This window comes from Salvelinus alpinus, chromosome 10 (genome assembly GCF_045679555.1).
Source record: "Salvelinus alpinus chromosome 10, SLU_Salpinus.1, whole genome shotgun sequence".
NCBI lineage: Eukaryota > Metazoa > Chordata > Actinopteri > Salmoniformes > Salmonidae > Salvelinus > Salvelinus alpinus.
The window spans coordinates 14760841-14785855 of NC_092095.1; the positions used below are offsets into that span (position 1 = coordinate 14760841).

The 25015-nt window shown below is 45.9% G+C and overlaps 1 protein-coding gene across 1 annotated transcript in view; it reads left to right on the forward strand.

Annotated features, from left to right (window-relative positions):
* Positions 1 to 25015, forward strand: part of LOC139531541 (catenin delta-2-like) — a 571014-nt gene that overhangs the window by 196995 nt on the left and 349004 nt on the right. Inside the window, exon 4 of the mRNA XM_071328059.1 lies at positions 24727 to 24761. Within this exon, the coding sequence (XP_071184160.1) occupies positions 24727 to 24761 (35 nt within the window). The remainder of the gene's footprint in view (positions 1 to 24726; positions 24762 to 25015) is intronic.

The window sequence follows — 25015 nt, forward strand, 5'->3', positions numbered from 1 at the left end:
AATGTTAAATGTTAAATGAGAGAGATGGAGAGAGGGAGGATAATGGAGATAGATGGAGAGAGGGAAGAGAGGAGAGCGATGGAGAGAGGGAGGAGATGGGAGCGAGATGGAGAGAGGGAGAGAGGAGATGGGAGATCGATGGAGAGATGGTGGGAGGAGAGGGGAGATAGATGGAGAGGGGAGAGAGATGGAGGGAAGAGAATAGAGATAGATGGAGAGAGTGAAGAAAGGGGAGTTAGATGGATAGAGGAAGGAGAGTGGAGATATGAGAGAGGGAGGGAAGATAACAGAGATAGATGGGGGAGGGAAGATAATAGTGATAGATGGAGGGGGGGGAGGGTAGAAAAATGGAGGGAGGGAGGAGAGTGGAGATAGATGGATAGATTGTTAGAGAGTGGAGAGAGATGGAGAGGGGAGAGAGATGGAGAGAGTTAGGAGACGGGAGAGCGATGGAGAGGGGAGAAAGATGGATGGAGGGATGAGATGTAAGAGAGATGCAGAGGGGAGAGAAATGGAGGGAGACAGTTTATCCCATTTGATAATTAGCAGGTCTCGGCCTAATTCTGCTCTGCATGCATTATTTGGTGTTTAACATTGTACACGTGTACATTTTTGCAGAATTCTGCATGCAGAGTCTCAATTTCATGTTTGTCCAATTTTTGTGAATTCTTGGTTGGTGAGCGGACAACAAACCTCACAACCATGAAGGGGAATGGGTATTTTACTGATTCCAGTATTTTTTGTCAGATCCTAATTGGTATGTACAATTTTATGTTCCTTTTGATGGCATCGAATGCACTTCTTGCCTTGTCTCTCAGATCGTTCACAGCTTTGTGGAAGTTACCTGTGGTGCTGATGTTTAGGCCGAGGTATGTATAGTTTTTTTGTATGTTCTAGGGAAATGGTGTCTAGATGGAATTTGTACTTGTGGTCCTGGCGACTGGACCAAAAATATTGGGGAAGATGCCAGAGCAGAGGATGATGTTAAAGAGTTTTAGTATAGCCAATTAGAATTTGTGGTCTGTATATTTTATAATTTCATTGAGGATACCATCAACACCACAGGCCTTTTTGGGTTTGAGGGTTTGTATTTTGTCCTGTAGTTCAATCAATGTAATTGGAGAGTCCAGTGGGTTCTGCTAGTCTTTAATAGTTGATTCTAAGATTTGTAATTGGTCATGTATGTGTTTTTGCTGTTTGTTCTTTGTTATAGGGACAAAAAGATTGGAGAAGTGGTTTACCCATACATCTCCATTTTGGATAGATAATTCTTTGTGTTGTTGTTTGTTTAGTGTTTGCCAATATTCCCAGAAGTGGTTAGAGTCTATGGATTCTTCAATTACATTGAGCTGATTTGTGACGTGCTGTTCCTTCTTTTTCCGTAATGTATTTCTGTATTGTTGGAGGCGTAGACTCAGGTTTTCTGGGTCTCTATGTTTTTGGTTGGACAGGTTTCTCAATTTCTTTTTTAGGTTTTTGCATTCTTCATCAAACTATTTGTCATTGTTGTTAATTGTCTTTGGTTTTATGTTTGATATTTTTAGATTTGATAGGGAAGCTGAGAGGTCTAATATACTGTTTAGGTTTTCTACTGCCAGGTTTACACCTTCACTATTACAGTGGAACATTTTGTCCAGGAAATTGCCTTAAAGGTATTGAATTTGTTGTTGCCTAATTGTTTTTAGGTAGATTTCCACACTACTCACCTTCCATCTAAAGCATGTCTTAATATTATTCTGTTCCTTTGGCTTTGATGCATCATGATTGAGTATTGCTCTGTTCAAGTACAGTGTGATTTTGCTGTGGTCTGATAGGGGTGTCAGTGGGCTGACTGTGAACGCTCTGAGAGACTCTGGGTTGAGGTCAGTGATTAGTAGTCTACAGAGATGAGCTGTGTGTGTACCTACCATAGGAGTCCCCTCGAAGCCTACCATAGACTATCTACATATCCAGCATATCCAGACCTGCTGGAGTTGGGACCTGTTGTTGTTGGTTATGTTGTCATAGTTGTAGCTAGGAGGGCATATGGGGGAGAGAATGATGTCACCTCCAGGTAGGTGTTTGTCTCCCTGTGTGCTGAGGGTGTCAGGTTCTTGTCCAGTTCTGACATTTAGGTCGCCAGAGACTAGTACAAGTCCCTGGGCCTGAACATTGTCGATCTCCCCCTCTAGGATGGAGAAGCTGTCATCGTTAAAGTATGGGGATTCTATTGGGGGGATATAGGTAGCACACATGAGGACATCATTTCCTTATTATTTTCTAGTCAGATGTAAAGTGTTCCTGTTTTGACTCATTTAATAGAGTGGGTTAGGTCTGCCCTATAACAAATTAGCATACCCCCTGAGTTTCTTCTCTGTTTCACACCTGGCAGTTTGGTGGATGGGACTACCAGCTCTCTGTAACCTAGAGGGCAACCAGTGGGTCCGTCTCCTTTATACCGTGTTTCTTGTAGGATGACAATGTCTGTATTTCCAGTTTCTTTGATGAAGTCCAGGTTCCTGCTCTTTAGGCCAAAGGCAGATGACCTCAGACCTTGTATATTCCAGGATGAGATAGTAAAAGCTTTGTGTTCCATGTGTGTGTTTAGGTCCGGAACATCACAGTAGGTGATGAGCAGAGCATGTTGAGCATCTGATACATACCTCTTAGGTCGCAGGATGGGCTTGGGCGGGTGTAATAGTGGGGGTTTGGCCTGTTGTTCTACTCACGACCTGGGCATGTGTCCTGCTATCATGTTGAGGTCCTTGTCGCAGGGGCGTAGGGCTTGGGGTGGGCAGAAGGAGCACAGGTCTGATATGGGGGGGCCTAAATAGGGTGTGGCCAGGGTTTTCTTGGGGTAGTCTCAGCTGGTTGGGATGTGGCTGGTGATGCTGTTGTCTGGGTGTAGGCCCTCTTGGTGTGGGTTCTCTCGTTGCAGGTCCTTCAGGAGGGGTTCTGTCAAGTCTGGGAGGGTGTCTCGCTGGTCTCGATGGGGTGTCCGTTGCTCTGTTGCTCCTGTGTGAGGTGTTGGGGCTACGATTGAGGGTGATGTCCTTCAGGGTTCTTGCAAAAGTTGTGATTGTTACCTTGTAGAGGTGGACCTGGTTGTAAAGGCTGTTCACGTCCAGGGTGGAGTGGTGGGCCAGGTAAACATTCGGTTTTGGGTCAGTCTCGCAAAATGCTTGCATTCACCTGCTGTATGGTGGCAAGGTGAATGTCTTTTCGTGGTAGCAGGGTGGAGATAACCACTTGTGCTTTGGGGAAAGTGGAAGAAGCTTTTTCAATCACTTCCTTGAGTACTGTGGCTACCCTTTCCTGCTGGGCCCTCAGGTCATTTGTGTCTGTGTGAATTATGATGTGTCTGGGGGCCCCTAGTCTGTCCTCTGACAACAGCTCCAGGGTCTAGTGTTTGTCCTCTGACAACAGCTCCAGGGTCTAGTGTTTGTCCTCTGACAACAGCTCCAGGGTCTAGTGTTTGTCCCCTGACAACAGCTCCAGGGTCTAGTGTTTGTCCTCTGACAACAGCTCCAGGGTCTAGTGTTTGTCCTCTGACAACAGCTCCAGGGTCTAGTGTTTGTCCTCTGACAACAGCTCCAGGGTCTAGTGTTTGTCCTCTGACAACAGCTCCAGGGTCTAGTGTTTGTCCCCTGACAACAGCTCCAGGGTCTAGTGTTTGTCCTCTGACAACAGCTCCAGGGTCTAGTGTTTGTCCTCTGACAACAGCTCCAGGGTCTAGTGTTTGTCCCCTGACAACAGCTCCAGGGTCTAGTGTTTGTCCTCTGACAACAGCTCCAGGGTCTAGTGTTTGTCCTCTGACAACAGCTCCAGGGTCTAGTGTTTGGGCACCAGAGTTTAGCCACTTTGTGTTTGGGGAAAAGTTTCCTCTTGAATGTATTTGCCATTGGATTCAATGAGGAGCACAATCTCTGGCTTTTGTGTGTGGGGGGATTGTGGATGTGTGGGGATTGTCAAGAGAGCAATCAGGGGAGCTGTTATGAGGGGGTGGGGTATGTTGGGTTGGTGGGTCCTGTCCCATTGTTGTGTTGGGGTTCAGGCCCGGGTCTGCGGTGGGTTGTTCTGCTGGCTTCTCTGGGGGAGTGACTTGCTCTCTGTCACACCTCAGCGTTCGCACCTCCTCCTTCAGTGCCATGTGTTCCCCTCGCTCCTCTTTAAGTTCTCTCACCTCAGTCCGTAGAGCAGCCAGCTCTCAGACAGCGGTCCATCTCCACCTCCTGCCCTCCGGGTCTTGTTGGGGGGTGTTGTTGTGCTGGTCTGTTTTGTGGGTTTGTTCTGTTTGTATTGTGTGGACTAGCTCTCTGAGCTCCACCACGTCTCTCTCCAGCTCTGTGAATGTATCCCTCTCAATGATGGAGGAGCAGTGCAGTTGTGGGACCTGGGTGTGTTCATTGCTGGGGGTGACTATCCTCGTCTGCAGGACAGTTTGAAGAGGTGTGATCAGACTGACACAGGATGTGTCAGGACCCGGTGCGAGAAACAGTCACTAATAATCAGCAGAACCCAGAAGATGAGGCAGACACAGTAGTTCTAGAGATGGTGGTTTAATTAAAGAACAAAATCTTCAGGCCAAAATCTAAATCCACAATGTCCAAAATAAAGCCAAGAGGCACAAAATGGATATCCTCAAAAATACAAAGAAAACTCCACAAAGTGGTAAAAAACAGCAGGGAAAAACAAACCTCAAAAGACTACTCAAAATTACACAAGAACTAAACCAGAGAACCTCTGGAAAATCCAATCCGAGAAATATATGTTTCACACAAAAAGGCTTGGTCTGGGGCTGGGTGCTAACATACAAACACTGAGCAAAGAACTGAGGAACACACAGGGTTTAAATACAAACAAGGGAACGACCTACAGGTGCAAACAATAAAAGAGCAAGGAAAAAACAAAAGGTTCAAAAAAGGTGCAATGGGGACATCTAGTGACAAAACCAGAACAGTCCTGGCCAAAACCTGACAGAATCCCCCTCCTAGGAACGGCTCCTGACGTTCCTACCAGCCTTCTCAGGGTGGAGGGCCCTGAACTGACGAATGAGGTCAGGGTCCAGTATGTCCTTGGCAGGAACCCAGGAGCGCTCCTCGGGACCGTAGCCTTCCCAGTCCACCAGATACTGCCAGGACCGCTGCACCCGGCGGGAATCCAGTATCCGGTGGACGGTATAAGCCGACTGGCCTCCGATGACACGGGGCGGAGGGGGAGGTCTGCCTGCCGGGATAAGGGGAGAAAAAACAACAGGTTTTAATAAAGAAATGTGAAATGTTGGATTGATCTTAAGGGATCTGGGTAAGTGCAGGCGAAAAGTAACGGGATTGACTCTCCTGGCAATCTTAAAGGGACCGATGAATCTCTGGGACAGCTTGCGAGACTCCACCCGTAGCGGTAAGTCCTTTGTTGAGAGCCATACTCTCTGGCCGGGGTACAGGGTAGGACCGGGACGGCGACGTCTGTTGGCTTGTCGCTGGTACTGCTGTGAGGCACGCAGAAGATTAAGACGGGCCTTCTTCCACGTAAGCCGACAGCGTCTGATGAACCTCAAGGCTGAAGGCACTCTGACTTCTGCCTCCTGGTCCGGGAACAATAGCGGAGCATAGCCAAACTGACACTCGTGCGGAGACATACCAGTGGAGGAGGAGCACAAGGTGTTGTGCGCGTACTCGGCCCAAACAATGAAGGATGACCATGTGGATGGGTTGTTGGAGACCATACATCTGAGGGTGGTTTCCAGCTCTTGATTCATCCTCTCAGTTTGGCCGTTGGACTCCGGATGGTACCCTGAAGAAAGACTGGCCGTGGCCCCTATGAGTTGGCAGAAGGCCTTCCAAAACCTAGAGGCGAACTGTGGACCTCTGTCGGAAACCATATCTTGCGGAATGCCAAAGACTCGGAACACATGGTTAATCACCAACTCAGCCGTTTCCTTGGCAGAAGGTAATTTGGTCAAGGGAACAAACCTGGCCGCCTTAGAAAACCTGTCGATGATGACTAGGATCGTGGTATTACCATGGGACGGAGGAAGGCCAGTAATAAAGTCCAACGAGATATGGGACCAGGGTCGGTGGGGAATAGATAAAGGGTGAAGGAGTCCTTGAGGGCGGAGGTGAGAAGATTTGCCCTGGCAGCACACGGAACAGGCCTTGACGAAAGTGGCAACGTCTTCTTTTATGGTGGGCCACCAGAACTTACGCTGGATGAACTCCAAGGTGCGACCTACGCCCGGGTGACAGGTGAGGCGAGAGGAGTGCCCCCACAGAAGGACTTGGGACCTTGCTGCCTTGGGAACAAACAACCGATTGGCAGGACCTCCTCCAGGACCCGGTTCGATGGCTTGAGCTTGTTTCACGGTATCCTCCACTTGCCACGAGATCGGAGCCACGATCTTAGCGGCAGGAAGGACAGTCATGTCAGTATCTTCTCGAATGGCAGGAGAGTAGATACGTGACAAGGCGTCCGGTTTGAGATTCTTCGACCCGGGTCTATAGGTGAGGATAAACTGGAATCGGCTGAAGAAAAGAGACCATCGAGCTTGTCTGGAGTTCAACCGCTTCGCCTGCTGGATATACTCCAGATTTTTGTGGTCCGTAAGCACTTGAAATGGTTGAGATGCCCCCTCGAGCCAGTGTCTCCATTCCTTCAATGCCATCTTAACCGCTAGGAGTTCACGATCCCCCACATCGTAATTCCTCTCGGCCGGGGTAAGCCGGTGAGAGAAGAAGGCGCAAGGATGAAGCCTCTTGTCTTCACCCCTCTGAGACAGGACAGCTCCAACACCAACCTCTGATGCGTCTACCTCCACCACAAAAGGTTCATCCGCCGTCGGTAGTGTCAGGATGGGAGCAGAGAGGATGCGCTGCTTGAGTCCTTGGAAGGCCGTCTCAGCTTCTCTTCCCCACAGAAACCTTGTGTTGCCACCCTTGGTTACAGCTGAGAGAGGGGCTGCCACCGAGCTGAAGTTCTTGATGAACTTGCGGTAAAAGTTGGTGAAGCCCAGGAAACGCTGAACTTCCTTAACGGACTTGGGGGTGGGCCAATCCGCTACCGCCCCTACCTTCTTGGGGTCCATCTGGACTCGACCGGGTTCCACTACAAATCCCAGGAATTGTACTCGAGAGGAATGGAATTCACACTTTTCCGGCTTAACGTACAAATGGCTGTCTAGGAGGCGTTTGAGCACTTGTCTGACATGCTTAGTGTGTTCTTGAAGGGAGCTCGAAAAGATGAGGATGTCATCCAAGTAAACAAACACGAAAATGTTAAGCATATCCCTAAGCACATCGTTTATGAGCGCTTGGAACACAGCCGGGGCGTTGGTCAGGCCGAAGGGCATCAACAAGTATTCGTAGTGACCAGTAGGCGTGTTGAAAGCGGTCTTCCACTCGTCACCGGGTTTGATCCGCACAAGATGGTATGCGTTCCGTAGGTCAAGCTTAGTGAAGACCACTGCTTCCTGGAGCAGCTCAAAGGCTGTGGCCATAAGGGGTAGCGGGTAGCGGTTACGGACGGTTATGGCATTAAGTCCCCGGTAGTCGATGCAAGGACGTAATCCACCGTCTTTTTTGGCCACAAAGAAAAACCCTGCTCCTGCCGGCGAGGTGGATGGACGCATGAGGACTGCTGCCAGAGCGTCCTTGATGTAGGTATCCATAGCAGCTCGTTCGGGAGGAGATAGGGAAAAGATCCGACCCCTGGGGGGGCAGGTGCCCGGAAACAGGTCGATGGGGCAATCGTAAGGTCGATGGGGTGGTAGTTTGGTGGCCCTCTGTTTGCTAAATACCGGTTTGAGGTCATGGTAACACTCAGGAACTCGGGACAGGTCGATGGATTCTAGAGACTCGGGAGGGGAACTCGGGGAACTTGGGAAGATACAAGTGGCTTGGCACGTAGGACCCCACTGCTTGATAGTGCCCACAGACCAGTCGATGTGAGGGTTATGGCTGTGAAGCCAGGGGTATCCAAGGACGAGAGGGAATTCGGAACACGAGGTCAGATGAAAGTTCATCACTTCCTGGTGTTGGGAAACTGAAAGTCGCAAGGGGGTAGTGACACGAGTGACAAGTCCAGATCCCAAAGGGCTTCCATCCAACGTAGTAACCCTTATGGGGTCACTTAGAGGTTCAGAGGGAACGCCATTCTCCTTCGCCCAGACACCATCCATGAAGTTACCTGCGGCTCCAGAGTCTACCAAGGCTTGAAGGGGAAGCTCGTGGTTGTCCCAGGAAAGGGTAACTGGAATGAGCAGGCGGGAGTTCGATGGATGGGAGGAGGTTATGTTTCCCGTTACAGTCCTCCCAGGCCTGCACGGGAGAGTGCGTTTTCCCTGGAGCCCGGGACACGTGGAGAGGAAATGGCCCGGTTTGCCGCAATATAGACAGCATCGCTCCCTTATCCGGCGGTCTCTCTCAGCCTGGGAGATGCGTCCAGCCTGCATGGGTTCCGGTGGAGTCAGCGAGGATAAAGGTGGAGACTCGGAGCTGGGACCGATAGGAGCTAGGGTGAGAGATCTACGGTTGAGCTCTCTCTCTCTCAGACGCTGGTCTATGCGTGAAGCCAACTTGATCAGGGACTCGAGGTTGTCCGGTGGTTCCCGAGTGGCCAGTTCATCTTGGATGGTGTCGGAAAGACCCTTCAAAAAGCACACTGTGAGCGCCTCGTCGTTCCAGCCACTCGCTGCTGCCACCGTGCGGAACTGGATGGCATAGTCCGTCACGCTGCGCCGACCTTGGCTGAGAGTCAGGAGCTGTTTGGCTGAGTCCGGACCGCTGGTGGGATCTTGAAACACTCGCTTGAATTCCTCAGCAAAGGTAGAGTAGCTGGCACAGCAGGGACTTTGGGCATCCCACACCGCAGTAGCCCAGGCTAGGGCTTTTTCCGACAGCAGGGTGATGATATATGCTATCTTGGACCGGTCGGTGGGAAACGACGAGGGTTGCAGCACGAAGGAGAGAGAACATTGGGTGAAAAACCCCTTACAAACACTCGGATCACCTGAGAACCGTTGGGGAGGCGGCAGACGAGGTTCAGCCAGGGGGTTAACTGCCACGGGCACTTGAATCTGATGAACTGGAGCAGAAGCGGTTGCAGGAGAAAGTTGATCAGAAATCTGTTTTATGGAAGTCATCATCTCCGACAGAAGTTGAGAATGTCCAGCCAGTAAGGCCTCTTGCTGAACCAGAGCAGCTTCGTGACGTTGGACAGTCCCCTCGTGGTGGGACAGCATGGGAAAAAAGTCCTGGGTACTGGCTGCCTCTGGGTTCATATTAATGGCTCAGTGTTTCTGTCAGGACCCGGTGCGAGAAACAGTCACTAATAATCAGCAGAACCCAGAAGATGAGGCAGACACAGTAGTTCTAGAGATGGTGGTTTAATTAAAGAACAAAATCTTCAGGCCAAAATCTAAATCCACAATGTCCAAAATAAAGCCAAGAGGCACAAAATGGATATCCTCAAAAATACAAAGAAAACTCCACAAAGTGGTAAAAAACAGCAGGGAAAAACAAACCTCAAAAGACTACTCAAAATTACACAAGAACTAAACCAGAGAACCTCTGGAAAATCCAATCCGAGAAATATATGTTTCACACAAAAAGGCTTGGTCTGGGGCTGGGTGCTAACATACAAACACTGAGCAAAGAACTGAGGAACACACAGGGTTTAAATACAAACAAGGGAACGACCTACAGGTGCAAACAATAAAAGAGCAAGGAAAAAACAAAAGGTTCAAAAAAGGTGCAATGGGGACATCTAGTGACAAAACCAGAACAGTCCTGGCCAAAACCTGACAGGATGGGGGAGTAATCACAGAGAGAGAGAGATTTTCCTGCTGTGCTCTGTCTTTAATCCCGTAAAAGTCCTGCTGGAACTGCATGAGGATGTCCTGCACCATTACTGTCCCAGACTTGTACACGTTGAGAGGTTGTTTCAATATCCTCAATGTCTAGTATTCTGAGTTTCCACCCTGGGCCAATACCCTCTCTCTTGACATAGGGGTAGTGTGATCTTATTGCACTGTGCCATGCCAGGGGATGGTCTGTGTGGAAAATTAAGTTGCTTACATTCCCCTCTTTGTAGCAGTAAGCAAATAGTGTCTCTGGATTGTTCTTGAGGAGCTTTTTTTGTACTTAAACCTTGTGATATTATTTTTATTATACATGGGGTACTGTATTCTACTAACCTCTACATGTGTGTGTGTGGGGGGGGGGGGGGCTGTGGAACTCTCCTGCCATTGTTAGGCTCAAGAGTTTTCACTTCTCTCTTCACAGTTAAGTGCTAATTGATCAGGTCAGTTTCTTTCCTAGCAGCTTGGTGCTTTGTAGCCTGATTTATTAAGCTTTATATAACATTGTCTTCTGCTTTTAGCGTTCAGAAGTAGGTTCGGTCTGAATATTACTCACTCAGTCTTGTGATGGATGGTATTTCCAGGTTCCGCTGTGTTTCTTCGGCAGGTTTTGGTTTGTTAGAGGTTATTTCTTGATGGTCTTTGGTAGTAATAGTCCAAAATCAAGCTTTTAGGTCTGGAATTGTGATTTGATTTGAAGGTTTTGATGTTGAGGTTAGTATCCTGTATAAGTCCTTGCAAAACAATTAATGTTTATCTAAATTTTTCCAACTCTAATTCTAGATTTTTTCAGGAGAACTCAGGAGCCCATGTGCTCTCTGTCTCTCTCTCTCTCTCTCTCTCTCTCTCTCTCTCTCTCTCTCTCTCTCTCTCTCTCTCTCTCTCTCTCTCTCTCTCTCTCTCTCTCTCTCTCTCTCTCTCTCTATCTGTCTCTCTCGCTCTCGCTCTCGCTCTCATTCTCTCATTCTCTCTCTCTCTCTCTCTCTCTCTCTCTCTCTCTCTCTCTCTCTCTCTCTCTCTCTCTCTCTCTCTCTGTTTCTCTCTCTATCTCTCTCTCTCTCTCTCTCTATCTGTCTCTGTCTCTCTCTCTCTCTCGCTCTCGCTCTCGCTCTCGCTCTCTCAATTCAATTCAAGGGGCTTTATTGGCATGGGAAAAATATGTTAACATTGCCAAAGCAAGTGAGGTAGATAATATACAAAAGTGAAATAAACAATAAAAATGAAATAAACAGTAAACATTACACTCACATAAGTTCCAAAATAATGAAGACATTACAAATGTCATATGTATATACAGTGTTGTAACGATGTACAAATGGTTAAAGTACAAAGGGAAAATGAATAAGCATAAATATGGGTTGTATTTACAATGGTGTTTGTTCTTCACTGGTTGACCTTTTCTTGTGGCAACAGGTCACAAATATTGCTGCTGTGATGGCACACTGTGGTATTTCACCCAGCAGATATGGGAGTTTATCAAAATCGGGTTTGTTTTCGAAGTTTTTGTGGATCTGTGTAATCTGAGGGAAATATGTGTCTGTCACGACTTCCGCCGAAGTTGGTGCCTCTCCTTGTTCGGGCGGCGTTCGGCGGTCGACGTCACCGGTTTTCTAGCCGCCACGATCTATGTTTCATTGTCCATTTGTTTTCTCTTTATTGTACACACCTGTTTTCATCACATTATTATTTATTCCCTATTTAACCCTCTGGTTCCCACATGGTTTTGTGCGTGTTTGTTCGTTGTTAAGTGTTCGCATTGTCTGTGAGCTGGATTATTGTTTCCCTGCGTGGAATTAGTTTTGTTGTTATTGTGAGTAAAGTACGTTTTTACTCAGTCCTGTGTGCTGTGCCTGACTCCGTCCTACCTGCTGCACAGTGACACCTGACAGTGTCTCTAATATGTTCATACATTGGGCAGAAGGTTAGGAAGTGCAACTCAGTTTCAAGCTCATTTTGTGGGCAGTGTGCACATAGCCTGTCTTCTCTTGAGAGCCAGGTCTGCCTACGGCAGCCTTTCTCAATAGCAAGGCCATGCTCACTGAGTCTGTACATAGTCAAATCTTTCCTTAAGTTTGTGGTCAGGTATTCTGCCACTCTCTGTTTAGGGCCAAATACCATTCTAATTTGCTCAGTTTTTTTGTTAATTGTTTCCAATGTGTCAAGTAATTATCTTTTTGTTTTCTCATGATTTGGTTGGGTCTAATTGTGTTGCTGTGCTGGGGCTCTGTGGGGTGTGTTTGCGTTTCTGAATAGAGCCCCAGGACCAGCTAGCTTAGGGGACTCTTCTCCAGGTTCATCTCTCTGTAGGTGATGGATTTGTTATGGAAGGTTTGGGAATCGCTTCCTTTTAGGTGGTTGTAGAATTTAACGGCTCTCTTTTCTGGATTTTGATAATTAGCGGGTATCGGCCTAATTCTGCTCTGCATGCATTATTTGGTGTTCTACGTTGTACACTGAGGATATTTTTGCAGAATTCTGCATGCAGTGTCTCAATTTGGTGTTTGTCCCATTTTTGTGAATTCTTGGTTGGTGAGCGAACCCCAGACCTCACAACCATAAAGGGCAATGGGTTCTATAACTGATTCAAGTATTTTTAGCCAGATCCTAATTGTTATGTTGAATTTTATGTTCCTTTTGATGGCATAGAATGCCCTTCTTGCCTTGTCTCTCAGATCGTTCACAGCTTTGTGGAAGTTACCTGTGGCGCTCATGTTTAGGCCAAGGTATGTATAGTTTTTTGTGTGCTCTAGGGCAACGGTGTCTAGATGGAATTTGTATTTGTGGTCCTGGCGACTGGACCTTTTTTGGAACACCATTATTTTGGTCTTACTGAGATTTACTGTCTTCTCTCTCTCTCTCTCTGTCTCTATCTCATGTCCATAATGTTGTTTGATCGGTGGTTAGGCTATTAGATTACCAAAATTAGGCTACATGTAAAGGTCGGTACTTTTAATATGTGTTGATGCAGGTTTTCAGTGAATGTACGTAAAACAGGAAGTTCATCTACAGGAAAATTATCAGCAACAAAATAGTGAATAAATTAACACGTATGCAAATGCAGCTTATCTTTCCCAAACACCCGATAGTGTCACAAACTAGATAAGGCCTGGCCGCACGATGCCAGGGAGGGAGGGAGGGAGATGAAGAAATTGTGGGAGAGAGAGAAGAGAGGAAGAGAGAGAAATAGAGAAATAGAGCGACAGCCAGAGAGGAGTGACTGCTGTGCGGATCTGTTTATGAGGTTAGGAAGGTTGATACTATAAAATCATCTAGATTATAACCACAGTTTGGCTGCAGGCTGAGCAGAACAGTTAAACTGCTGTAGAGCCAGCCAGCTAGCTAGCCTGACAGACAGATATTCCCAGACAGACGGACAGATGGGCTGGCTGTATACCTAGTCCAGATGATCTGCGGCTAACGAGGCATTAGACCAGAAACAAAGTTAAAGAAACATGAGCTAAAGTTTTCATTGGCTGTGTTTGTGTGTGTGTGTGTGTGTGTGTGTGAGAGAGAGGCTGTGTGTGTGGATCTAGCTCGGCTAGATCCTTGAGATTTTGCTTTAAATGCCCACTAGAGCGGAAATTCCCTTTTTTTCAGCTGAAAGACAATGACCATAGCTTAACCATGATGTTGCACAAGGATTTAAGTAGTTGTTTTAAGAGGAAGAGAGAGAAGTAGTTTAAGTAGTTGTTTTTGTCAAAGTATGATGTATTTGGGTTTGAAGTGGGAAATCCGAAGTGGCAACTTTTCAGTGGCAATGCTGTGTGTGTACCCTATGATGGGCTAATGCTCTTAACACTACATTCCTTTTCAGGACTGGGTTTAATTTTAATGTTACCACCCACCTCCAAAGTTCTTCCTCTTCGCGAGTCGCGACTGAGCTGAGTAACAGTGTTTAATAAAACATCTTTGTCTGTGTCACGTTCTGACCTTAGTTATTTTGTTATTTCTTTGTTTTAGTATGGTCAGGGCGGGAGTTGGGTGGGTTATCTAGGTTTGTGTTTCTATGTTGTTTTTTTTCGTTTGGCCTGGTATGATTCTCAATCAGAGGCAGGTGTCGTTAGTTGTCTCTGATTGAGAATCATACTTAGGTAGCCTTTTTTCACCTGGGTTTGGTGGGTGGTTGTCTTCCGTGTCTGTGTGTTCCACACGGAGCTGTTTCGGTTTTCGTTCGTTCAATTTATTGTTTTGTATCTCAGTGTTCAGTTTGTTCTATTAAATATTCATCATGAACACTTACCATGCTGCGCTTTGGTCCTCCTCTCTTTCTCCAGACGAAGATCGCTACAGTCTGAGACGGAGAGATTTTCGCCGTAGCCTGCACTTGGCCGCCTGAGCCATATTTTTGCACCTCGTCTTTTAAACCAGCAAATTATCATATTTCATTGGATCATTTTTCAAGTTTCAATTATTCTTGAGCTAGTTTGCATTAAAAATATATATAAAAATATATATTTTATATATGGTACAATTTAGTGTGTTATGATTGCCCGTCACTCCAAAATGAATGGTGTTGACCATGCTGACTGCTTTGATTGAATCACAAGTCTCTATCCAATAATGAAAATATTTTGTGCGGTTGTTACATTTCTATTGGTGTTTTGTTTTGTGTCGGATGCTCTCAAGGTGTTGTTACATGTCATTTGCGGCATGCATTATGAGCGGAGTCGTTTCACTAGGCTATCCATATTACCAAACAGTTCAATGGCTAGGCTATCCATATTACCAAACCATTCAATAGCTAGGCTATCCATATTACCAAACCGTTCAATAGCTAGGCTATTCATATTACTAAACCGTTCAATAGCTAGGCAATCCATATTACCGGAGATTCATGTTATTCTTTCTGCATAGCTGCAATTTTGGAAAATGCCACAACTTTGGAGATAACAATAGATGGCATTCAAAGATAATGGTTTCCCGGATCCATCTGGTTTCCTCTATCCATCTGGTTTCCCCTGTCCATCTGGTTTCCCATATCCATCTGGTTTCCTCTATCCATCTGGTTTCCCCTGTCCATCTGGTTTCCCATATCCATCTGGTTCCCCCTGTCCATCTGGTTTCCCCTGTCCATCTGGTTCCCCATATCCATCTGGTTTCCCCTGTCCATCTGGTTCCCCATATCCATCTGGTTTCCCCTGTCCATCTGGTTCCCCATATCCATCTGGTTTCCCCTGTCCATCTGGTTCCCCTATCCATCTGGTTTCCCCTGTCCATCTGGTTCCCCTGTCCATCTGGTTCCCCATATCCATCTGGTTTCCCCTGTCCATCTGGTTTCCCCTGTCCATCTGGTTCCCCATATCCATCTGGTTCGCCCTGTCCATCTGGTTCCCCATATCCATCTGGTTCGCCTATCCATTTGGTTTCCGCTGTAGGACAGGAATTACATTGAAATATGGCTGGAATTGCCCACTGGTGAGGGCCTTTCATTTCTTAAATTGACAGTAAGAGTTTAGGTCAGCTTGGTAATGTTGTCTAAGGTGTGATACTGTTCTATGATAATGAATGTTAGACAGGTGTACTTCCTCCCAGTACCCTAGAACAGTGTTTCCCAACTCCAGTCCTCGAACAACCCCAACAGCCCTGGACAAGCACATCTGATTCAACTCATTGAGGGCATGATGATTAGTTGACAAAGGTAATCAAATCAAATCAAATGTATTTGTCACGTGCGCAGAATACAACATGTGTAGACCTTACAGTGAAATGCTTACTTACAGGTTCTAACCAATAGTGCAAAAAAAGTATTAGGTGAAATATAGGTAAGTAAAGAAATAAAACAACAGTAAAAAGACAGGCTATATACAGTAGCGAGGCTATATACAGTAGCGAGGCTATAAAAGTAGCGAGGCTACATACAGACACCGGTTAGTCAGGCTGATTGAGGTCATATGTACATGTAGATATGGTTAAAGTGACTATGCATATATGATGAACAGAGAGCAGCAGTAGCGTAAAAGAGGGGTTGGCGGGTGGTGGGTGGGACACAATGCAGATAGCTCGGTTAGCCAATGTGCGGGTGCACTGGTTGGTCGGCCCAATTGAGGTAGTATGTACATGAATGTATAGTGACTATGCATATATGATAAACAGAGAATAGCAGCAGTGTAAAGAGAGGGGTTGGGGGGGGGGGGCACACAATGCAAATAGTCTGGGTAGCCATTTGATTACCTGTTCAGGAGTCTTATGGCTTGGGGGTAAAAACTGTTGAGAAGCCTTTTTGTCCTAGACTTGGCATTCCGGTACCGCTTGCCATGCGGTAGTAGAGAGAACAGTCTATGACTGGGGTGGCTGGGGGTCTTTGACAACTTTTATGGCCTTCCTCTGACACCGCCTGGTGTAGAGGTCCTGGATGGCAGGCAGCTTAGCCCCAGTGATGTACTGGGCCGTACGCACTACCGTCTGTAGTGCCTTGCAGTCAGAGGCCGAGCAATTGCCGTTCCAGGCAGTGATACAACCAGTCAGGATGCTCTCGATGTTGCAGCTGTAGAACCTTTTGTGGATCTCAGGACCCATGTCAAATATTTTTTGTTTCTTCAGGGGGAATAGGCTTTGTCGTGCCCTCTTCACGACTGTCTTGGTATGTTTGGACCATTCTAGTTTGTTGTTCATGTGGACACCAAGGAACTTGAAGCTCTCAACCTGCTACACTACAGCCCCGTTGATGAGAATGGGTGCTCGGTCCTCCTTTTCCTGTAGTCCACAATCATCTCCTTAGTCTTGGCTACGTTGAGGGATAGGTTGTTATTCTGGCACCACTCGGCCAGCTCTCTGACATCCTCCCTATAGGCTGTCTCGTCGTTGTCGGTGATCAGGCCTACCACTGTTGTGTCGTCTGCAAACTTAATGATGGTGTTGGAGTCGTGCCTGGCCATGCAGTCGTGGGTGAACAGGGAGTACAGGAGGGAGCTCAGCACGCACCCCTGGGGAGCTCCAGTGTTGAGGATCAGCGTGGCATATGTGTTGCTACCTACCCTCACCACCTGGGGGCAGCATGTCAGGAAGTCCAGGATCCAGTTGCAGAGGGAGGTGTTTAGTCCCAGGATCCTTAGCTTAGTGATGCGTTAAGGACACACATCAGGGATGTCCAGGGCTACAAAAAAATTGTACTGTTCGGGATACTCGAGGACTGGGGACAAGTGCATGCCCTAGAAAGCGAGATGCATAGTGGAATAAACTAGTGCAGAGGGGAGAAGACAACTTCATGGAATGATACGCTGCTGAAGGCTTTGTATATGCCAGCGTTTCTCAGCTACAAATCCAATCACATTTTATTTGTCATATGCGCCGAATTGTAACGGCTCTCATTTGTAGAAAGAAGAGTGGACCAAGGCGCAGCGTGGTAGGCGTACATCGTCTTTTTATTGATGACACCAAAACAAAATAACAACAACAACAAAAAACGAAAGTGAACAGTTCTGTTAGGCACAGACACTAAACAGGAAACAAGATCCCACAAAACCAAAAAGGAAAATGACAACTTATATATGATCCCTAATCAGAGACAACGATAGACAGCTGCCTCTGATTGGGAACCACACTCGGCCAAAAACAAAGAAATAGAAAACATAGACTTTCCCAGCCGAGTCACACCCTGAACTAACCAAATATAGAGAATAATAAGGATCTCTACGGTCAAGGCATGACACCAATACAACAGCTGTAGACCTTACCGTGAAATGCTTACTTACAAGCCCTTAACCAACAATGCAGTTGAAGAAATAGAGATAAGAAAATATTTACTAAATAAACTAAATGTATATTTTTTGGGAATCTGTCAAAAAGTAACACAAGAAAATGACATAACAACAACGAGGCTATATACAGGGGGTACCGGTACCGAGTCAATGTGGAGGCTATATACAGGGGGTACCGGTACCGAGTCAATGTGGAGGCTATATACAGGGGGTACCGGTACCGAGTCAATGTGGAGGATATATACAGGGGGTACCGGTACCGAGTCAATGTGCAGGGAACAGGTTAGTTGAGGTAATCTGAAAAGTGACTATGCACATATAATAAACATTGAGTAACATCAGCGGCGGTGGGGGGGGGGTCAATGTAAATAGTCTGGATGGCCATTTGAATAGTTGTTCAGTAGTCTTATGGCTTGAGGGTCGAAGCTGTTAAGGAGCCTTTTGGTCTTAGACTTGGCGCTCTGGTACCGCTTGCCGTGCGGTAGTAGAGAGAACATTCTATGTCTTGGGTTTGGGTTTTGGCCCAGCACTACACAGCTGATTGAAATAATCAACTCATCACGCATCATTAGCTGTGAAATACAAGGGAAAAACTAAATGTGCACTCCTTGTGCTTCCCAGGCCGAGTTTGGGAAACGTTGGCATGGCTCCAAGGCTACATGCTAATTAAGCTACGTGCTGTACCCTTAGCCAGGCTCTAAAAATTACTGATTTACATAGACCAACTATCACTAACAGGTAGCCCTAGCATCATGCAAACACGTTTGTGTGTGGACGTGTTTAACTATTAGTAAACAAAAATAGTCTGAATGGCCAATAGTAAACAAACAAAGATTTGACCAACTGGGGTTAAGGTTAGAATTAGGGTTATGGTTAAGGTTAGGGTAAAGATTTAGGGGTTAGGGAAAATAGGATTTTGAATGGGACTGAATTGTGTGTCCCCACAGGTTTAGCTATACAAGACTGTGTGTGTGTGTGTGTGTGTGTGTGTGTGTGTGTGTGTGTGTGTGTGTGTGTGTGTGTGTGTGTGTGTGTGTGTGTGTGTGTGTGTGTGTGTGTGTGTGTGTGTGTGTGGATCAGGGTGATGTATAGTGAAGACCAGAGCGGGAGCAGCTCATACCAGTTAACTAAACCTAAACCCCATACTGTCTGTCTATTTAGATCACACTCCACATACACATAGTTTCCAGTGTGTGCATGTATGTGTGGGTGTATGTGTGTGTTGTTACAGACATCTTCTTTCATCTTTGTCTTTTGTTTCCTCAGTAATCTGTGTTTTTTTCTCTCGAACCGACACGTTAATTGTATCTCATGAACATAATCCATCATTTCTGTCTCTAATCGTCATTCATATATATCATTTAATCACTCAATTGATTTGCAAAGGGATTTGAATTGTTTATGTGAATGTGTGTGTGTCTTTGTGTGTTTGTGCATAAATGTGTATGTGTGTGTGTCTTTGTGTGTTTGTGCATAAATGTGTATGTGTGTGTGTCTTTGTGTGTTTGTGCATAAATGTGTATGTGTGTGTGTCTTTGTGTGTTTGTGCATAAATGTGTATGTGTGTGTGTCTTTGTGTGTTTGTGCATAAATGTGTGTGTGTGTCTGTCTTTGTGTGTTTGTGCATAAATGTGTATGTGTATGTGTGTGTGTGTGTTTGTGTGTTTGTGCATAAATGTGTATGTGTGTGTGTGTGTGTGTGTTTGTGTGTTTGTGCATAAATGTGTATGTGTGTGTGTCTTTGTGTGTTTGTGTGTGTGTGTGTGTGTTTGTGCATAAATGTGTATGTGTGTGTGTGTGTGTGTATGTGTGTGTGTGTGTTTGTGCATACATGTGTATGTGTGTGTGTGTGTGTGTGTGTGTGTGTGTGTGTGTGTGTGTGTGTGTGTGCATAAATGTGTGTGTGTGTGTGTGTGTGTGTGTGTGTGTGTGTGTGTGTGTGTGTGTGTGTGTGTGTGTGTGTGTGTGTGTGTGTGTGTGTGTGTGTGTGTGTGTGAGACACCATTGTTCGAGAAGGGGTTAACTGCAGGTCAACCCATGCATGAATTAGTGGACCCAACACACACACTGGTTGAGCCATCCTAACCTGGTTGAGCCATTCTAAACTGGTTGAGCCATCCTAACTGGTTGAGCCATCCTAACTGGTTGAGCCATCCTAACTGGTTGAGCCATCCTAACTGGTTGAGCCATCCTAAACTGGTTGAGCCATCCTAACCTGGTTGAGCCATCCTAAACTGGTTGAGCCATCCTAAACTGGTTGAGCCATCCTAACTGGTTGAGCCATCCTAACTGGTTGAGCCATCCTAACTGGTTGAGCCATCCTAACTGGTTGAGCCATCCTAACTGGTTGAGCCATCCTAAACTGGTTGAGCCATCCTAACTGGTTGAGCCATCCTAAACTGGTTGAGCCATCCTAAACTGGTTGAGCCATGTAAAATGGTTGAGCCATCCTAAACTGGTTGAGCCATCCTAAACTGGTTGAGCCATCCTAACTGTAAACTCAGTGGGAATAACCAGCTGTGTTTGTCTCTATAATCTGTGTCAATCCCAGTCTGTGTACAGCAGAGCAGCGTAAATCCCCACAATCCCACCAAAATACCAAATTATAATTTCCATTAGTTTTAATGAAACCCTAACATATAATCCTTTATTGGTCAGTGTATGTCCACTTCTAATCCCAGTCTACTGTGGTCTACCTGTAGTCTTTAGACAGTAGTATTTAGCATCATATATTTTCTTTATATCAGATACCATCATAACATTTCATGGCCAAAGTGTCTGAAACACAATGTTTCATTATGTCACATAATCCGTCCGTGGTGTATTATGCATAGAGGTGTCCTGTCAGTATATGCATCGGCTGTAAAAGAGCAGGGAGTTTTAATATCATTAACAGTAAAGATAATAGCATGGTAATTTAGCTAGTGGAAACAGATGTTTTAGCACCAACGTGGCGGAACTAAAACGAACTAACAGGTTTGTTTCATAATGTAATCATCAGCAAATACACCCATACAGTACACACACAAATCGACAAACCAATAAATGGCAATAACAAAAAGTCTCTCTGTCTACCCAGGAGTTTGTATTTGTATTCATTATGGATCCCCATTAACTGCTGCCAAAGCAGCAGCTACTCTTTCTGGGGTCCAGCAAAATTAAGGCAGTTTATACCATTTTAAAAACAGTACAATACATTGACAGATTTCACAACACACTGTGTGCCCTCAGGCCCCTACTCCACCACTACCACATATCTACAACACTAAATCCATGTGTGTGTGTATAGTGCGTATGTTATCGTGTGTGTGTGTGTATGCATGTGTCTGTGCCTATGTTTGTGTTGCTTCACATTCCCCGTTGTTCCATAAGGTGTTTTTTTGTCTGTTTTAAAATCTAATTTTACTGCTTGCATCACAGTTACTTCATGTGGAATAGAGTTCCATGTAGTCATGGCTCTATGTAGTACTGTGTGCCTCCCATCGTCTGTTCAAGACTTGGGGACTGTGAAGAGACCTCTTGTGGCATGTCTTGTGGGGTATGCAGGTGTGTCTGAGCTGTGTGTCAGTAGTTTAACATACCTCTTGTGGCATGTCTTGTGGGGTATGCATTGGTGTCTGAGCTATGTGCCAGTAGTTTAAACAGACCTCTTGTGGCATGTCTTGTGGGGTATGCAGGGGTGTCTGAGCTATGTGCCAGTAGTTTAACAGACCTCTTGTGGCATGTCTTGTGGGGTATGCAGGGGTGTCTGAGCTGTGTGTCAGTAGTTTGGCATCTTCATTCACATAGTCTTGCCCCCTAACTTCGCTATAGCCCAAAAACACACACACACACACACACACACACACACACACACACACACACACACACACACACACACACACACACACACACACACACACACACACACACACACACACACACACACACACACACACACTGCACATAACCCACTCCTCCTGTGATTGACACGCTGTCGTTACCGTGACGAGCTGGAACAGGGCATGTTGCTGTGACAAGAATCAGGAAGAGCATGTGTATCCATAGGAATGGAGCTTTCACGCAGGTTTAGTCATCATACCATCAATATCAAACTTAGCACACCAGATGGGCATCACTTGTAAGTAAATCCTCAATTACTCAGCAGTGTACCCATAGTTGGACACTCTTAAATCAACCCTAAATGCAGAGATGGCACTGCTGATTGGAATGATTGTGTGTGTGTGTGTGTGTGTGTGTGTGTGTGTGTGTGTGTGTGTGTGTGATGACTCGTGACTGCCATAGCCATTGTGAACGGTCTATTTAATGTGTTATCTTAAAGGGGACTACAAGCTGGGAGAATTTAAAGGCATTTCTGAGACAGCATGAAACTCTATTCGAGTAATATGTCCCTGTGGAGGACCAGTAACTTATTTACTGTGACCAGCCAGCTGCTTTTTTTAAACTGGGGAGATAGCTGTGTGTGGTTAACTTGTCTGTTCTCTGGACCAGAGGTTGTTTATGGACTAGAATACAGACTGTCCTGTCCTGTTGTCTGGACCAGAGGTTGTTTAAGGACCAGAATACAGACTGTCCTGTCCTGTTGTCTGGACCAGAGGTTGTTTATGGACTAGAATACAGACTGTCCTTTCCTGTTGTCTGGACCAGAGGTTGTTTAAGGACCAGAATACAGACTGTCCTGTCCTGTTGTCTGGACCAGAGGTTGTTTATGGACTAGAATACAGACTGTCCTGTCCTGTTGTCTGGACCAGAGGTTGTTTAAGGACCAGAATACAGACTGTCCTGTCCTGTTGTCTGGACCAGAGGTTGTTTATGGACTAGAATACAGACTGTCCTGTCCTGTTGTCTGGACCAGAGGTTGTTTATGGACTAGAATACAGACTGTCCTGTCCTGTTGTCTGGACCAGAGGTTGTTTAAGGACCAGAATACAGACTGTCCTGTCCTGTTGTATGGACCAGAGGTTGTTTAAGGACCAGAATACAGACTGTCCTGTCCTGTTGTCTGGACCAGAAGTTGTTTAAGGACCAGAATACAGACTGTCATGTCCTGTTGTCTGGACCAGAGGTTGTTTATGGACTAGAATACAGACTGTCCTGTCCTGTTGTCTGGACCAGAGGTTGTTTAAGGACCAGAATACAGACTGTCATGTCCTGTTGTCTGGACCAGAGGTTGTTTATGGACTAGAATACAGACTGTCCTGTCCTGTTGTCTGGACCAGAGGTTGTTTAAGGACCAGAATACAGACTGTCCTGTCCTGTTGTATGGACCAGAGGTTGTTTATGGACTAGAATACAGACTGTCCTGTCCTGTTGTCTGGACCAGAGGTTGTTTAAGGACCAGAATACAGACTGTCCTTTCCTGTTGTCTGGACCAGAGGTTGTTTATGGACTAGAATACAGACTGTCATGTCCTGTTGTCTGGACCAGAGGTTGTTTAAGGACCAGAATACAGACTGTCCTGTCCTGTTGTCTGGACCAGAGGTTGTTTATGGACTAGAATACAGACTGTCCTGTCCTGTTGTCTGGACCAGAGTTTGTTTAAGGACTAGAATACAGACTGTCCTGTCCTGTTGTCTGGACCAGAGTTTGTTTATGGACTAGAATACAGACTGTCCTGTCCTGTTGTCTGGACCAGAGGTAGTTTATGGACCAGAATACAGACTGTCCTGTCCTGTTGTCTGGACCAGAGGTTGTTTATGGACTAGAATACAGACTGTCCTGTCCTGTTGTCTGGACCAGCAGTTGTTTAAGGACTAGAATACAGACTGTCCTGTCCTGTTATCTGGACCAGAGGTTGTTTATGGACTAGAATACAGACTGTCCTGTCCTGTTGTCTGGACCAGAGGTTGTTTAAGGACCAGAATACAGACTGTCCTGTCCTGTTGTCTGGACCAGCGGGACAACAGGACCTCTCTCTCTGTCTCTCTCTCTCCCTTTCTCTTCCTCTCTCTACCTATCTCTACTTCTCTCTACCTCTCTCCATCTCTCCTTCCCTCTCTCTACCTATCTCTACATCTCTTTAACTCTCTCCATCTCTCCCTCTCTACCTCGCTCCATATCTCCTTCCCTCTCTCTCCCTCTCTCTACCTATCTCTACCTCTCTCCATCTCTCCCTCTCTCTACCTATCTCTACTTCTCTCTCCATCTCTCCCTCTGCAATGTCCTCCATCTATTTTACACTAGAAAAGTTATACTGCAGTGCATTTAGGGGCAAGGCCTTGGTGCATACACACACACACACTGGTTTGGTCTATATAATCACCTAGACAGCCTATGAGGGGAGCTCCCCTTGAGTCAGTGAACACTCCACTCCTGGGGCTCATTAAAAACACACACAAACATACATGCACACACACATGCCCACACATGCACGGACAAACGCACGGGCAGACACACACACACAGACACACACACTCATGGTGTGTTTCTGCATAGTATGCTATAGTGTTTCTAAAAGAGAGAGAGACTGAGAGAAAGTGATAGGGAGAAAGACAGAGAGAGAGACCGAGACAGAGAGACAGACAGAGACCGAGACAGAGAGACAGACAGAGACTGAGAGAAAGTGATAGGGAGACAGAGAGACAGAGAGACAGAGAGACAGAGAGACAGAGAGAGAGAGAGAGAGAGAGAGAGAGAGAGAGAGAGAGATAGGGAGAGAGAGAGATAGGGAGAGAGTCAGAGAGAGAGAGATAGGGAGAGAGACAGTGAGAGAGAGAGATAGATAGAGAGAGAGAGAGATAGGGAGAGAGACAGAAAATGTTAAGGTTTGGCTGGAAAAGTCAATTTGGCTGAAAACTGACTAGCTAACAGAGTTTTGCAGTAGAGCTTTTCCCTTCCAGGCTTCTAAACTTCTTACTTCCTCGTAGGCCTTGCTGTCCACTGTGCTGTGGTGCTGAAATGCAGAATTCCTATTCTGTCACAGTTCTATGGTGCTGGACGTTGATAATCCTATTCCGTCGCTGTCCACTGTTCTGTCGGGCTGGACTTCTAAATTCCTATTGCCTCGCTGTCCGCTTCAATGGTGCTGAATATCCGATCGCCACTGTTACAGCTTGTTTGTTTACTTGACGTCAGATGTTATGCAGTAAATAGTTTCAATCTTGGATAACAACAATTAACTATGATGTTACAGTATGATCAACTCCATATCATACATTTCTTTTCAGAACCTCAAATCTTGTGTTTGTTTTCTTGCAGTTCGGTAGATGAGCAGTTTCGCTGGAACACTCAAGGTAAGTGTAAAATGCTACATTTTTCATTAGATGTTTTTATTTATAATCACTAACCACAGTAGTGCCTTAGGAAAGTTTTGTTACTTTACAGTCTTATTTTAAAATGAATTAAGTAAATAAAAATCCTCATCAATCTACCCCATAATCTACCCCATAATGACATCACAATACGCCATAATGACATCACAATACCCCATAATGACATCACAATACCCCATAATGACAAGGCGAAAACAGGTTTTTAGAAATGTTTG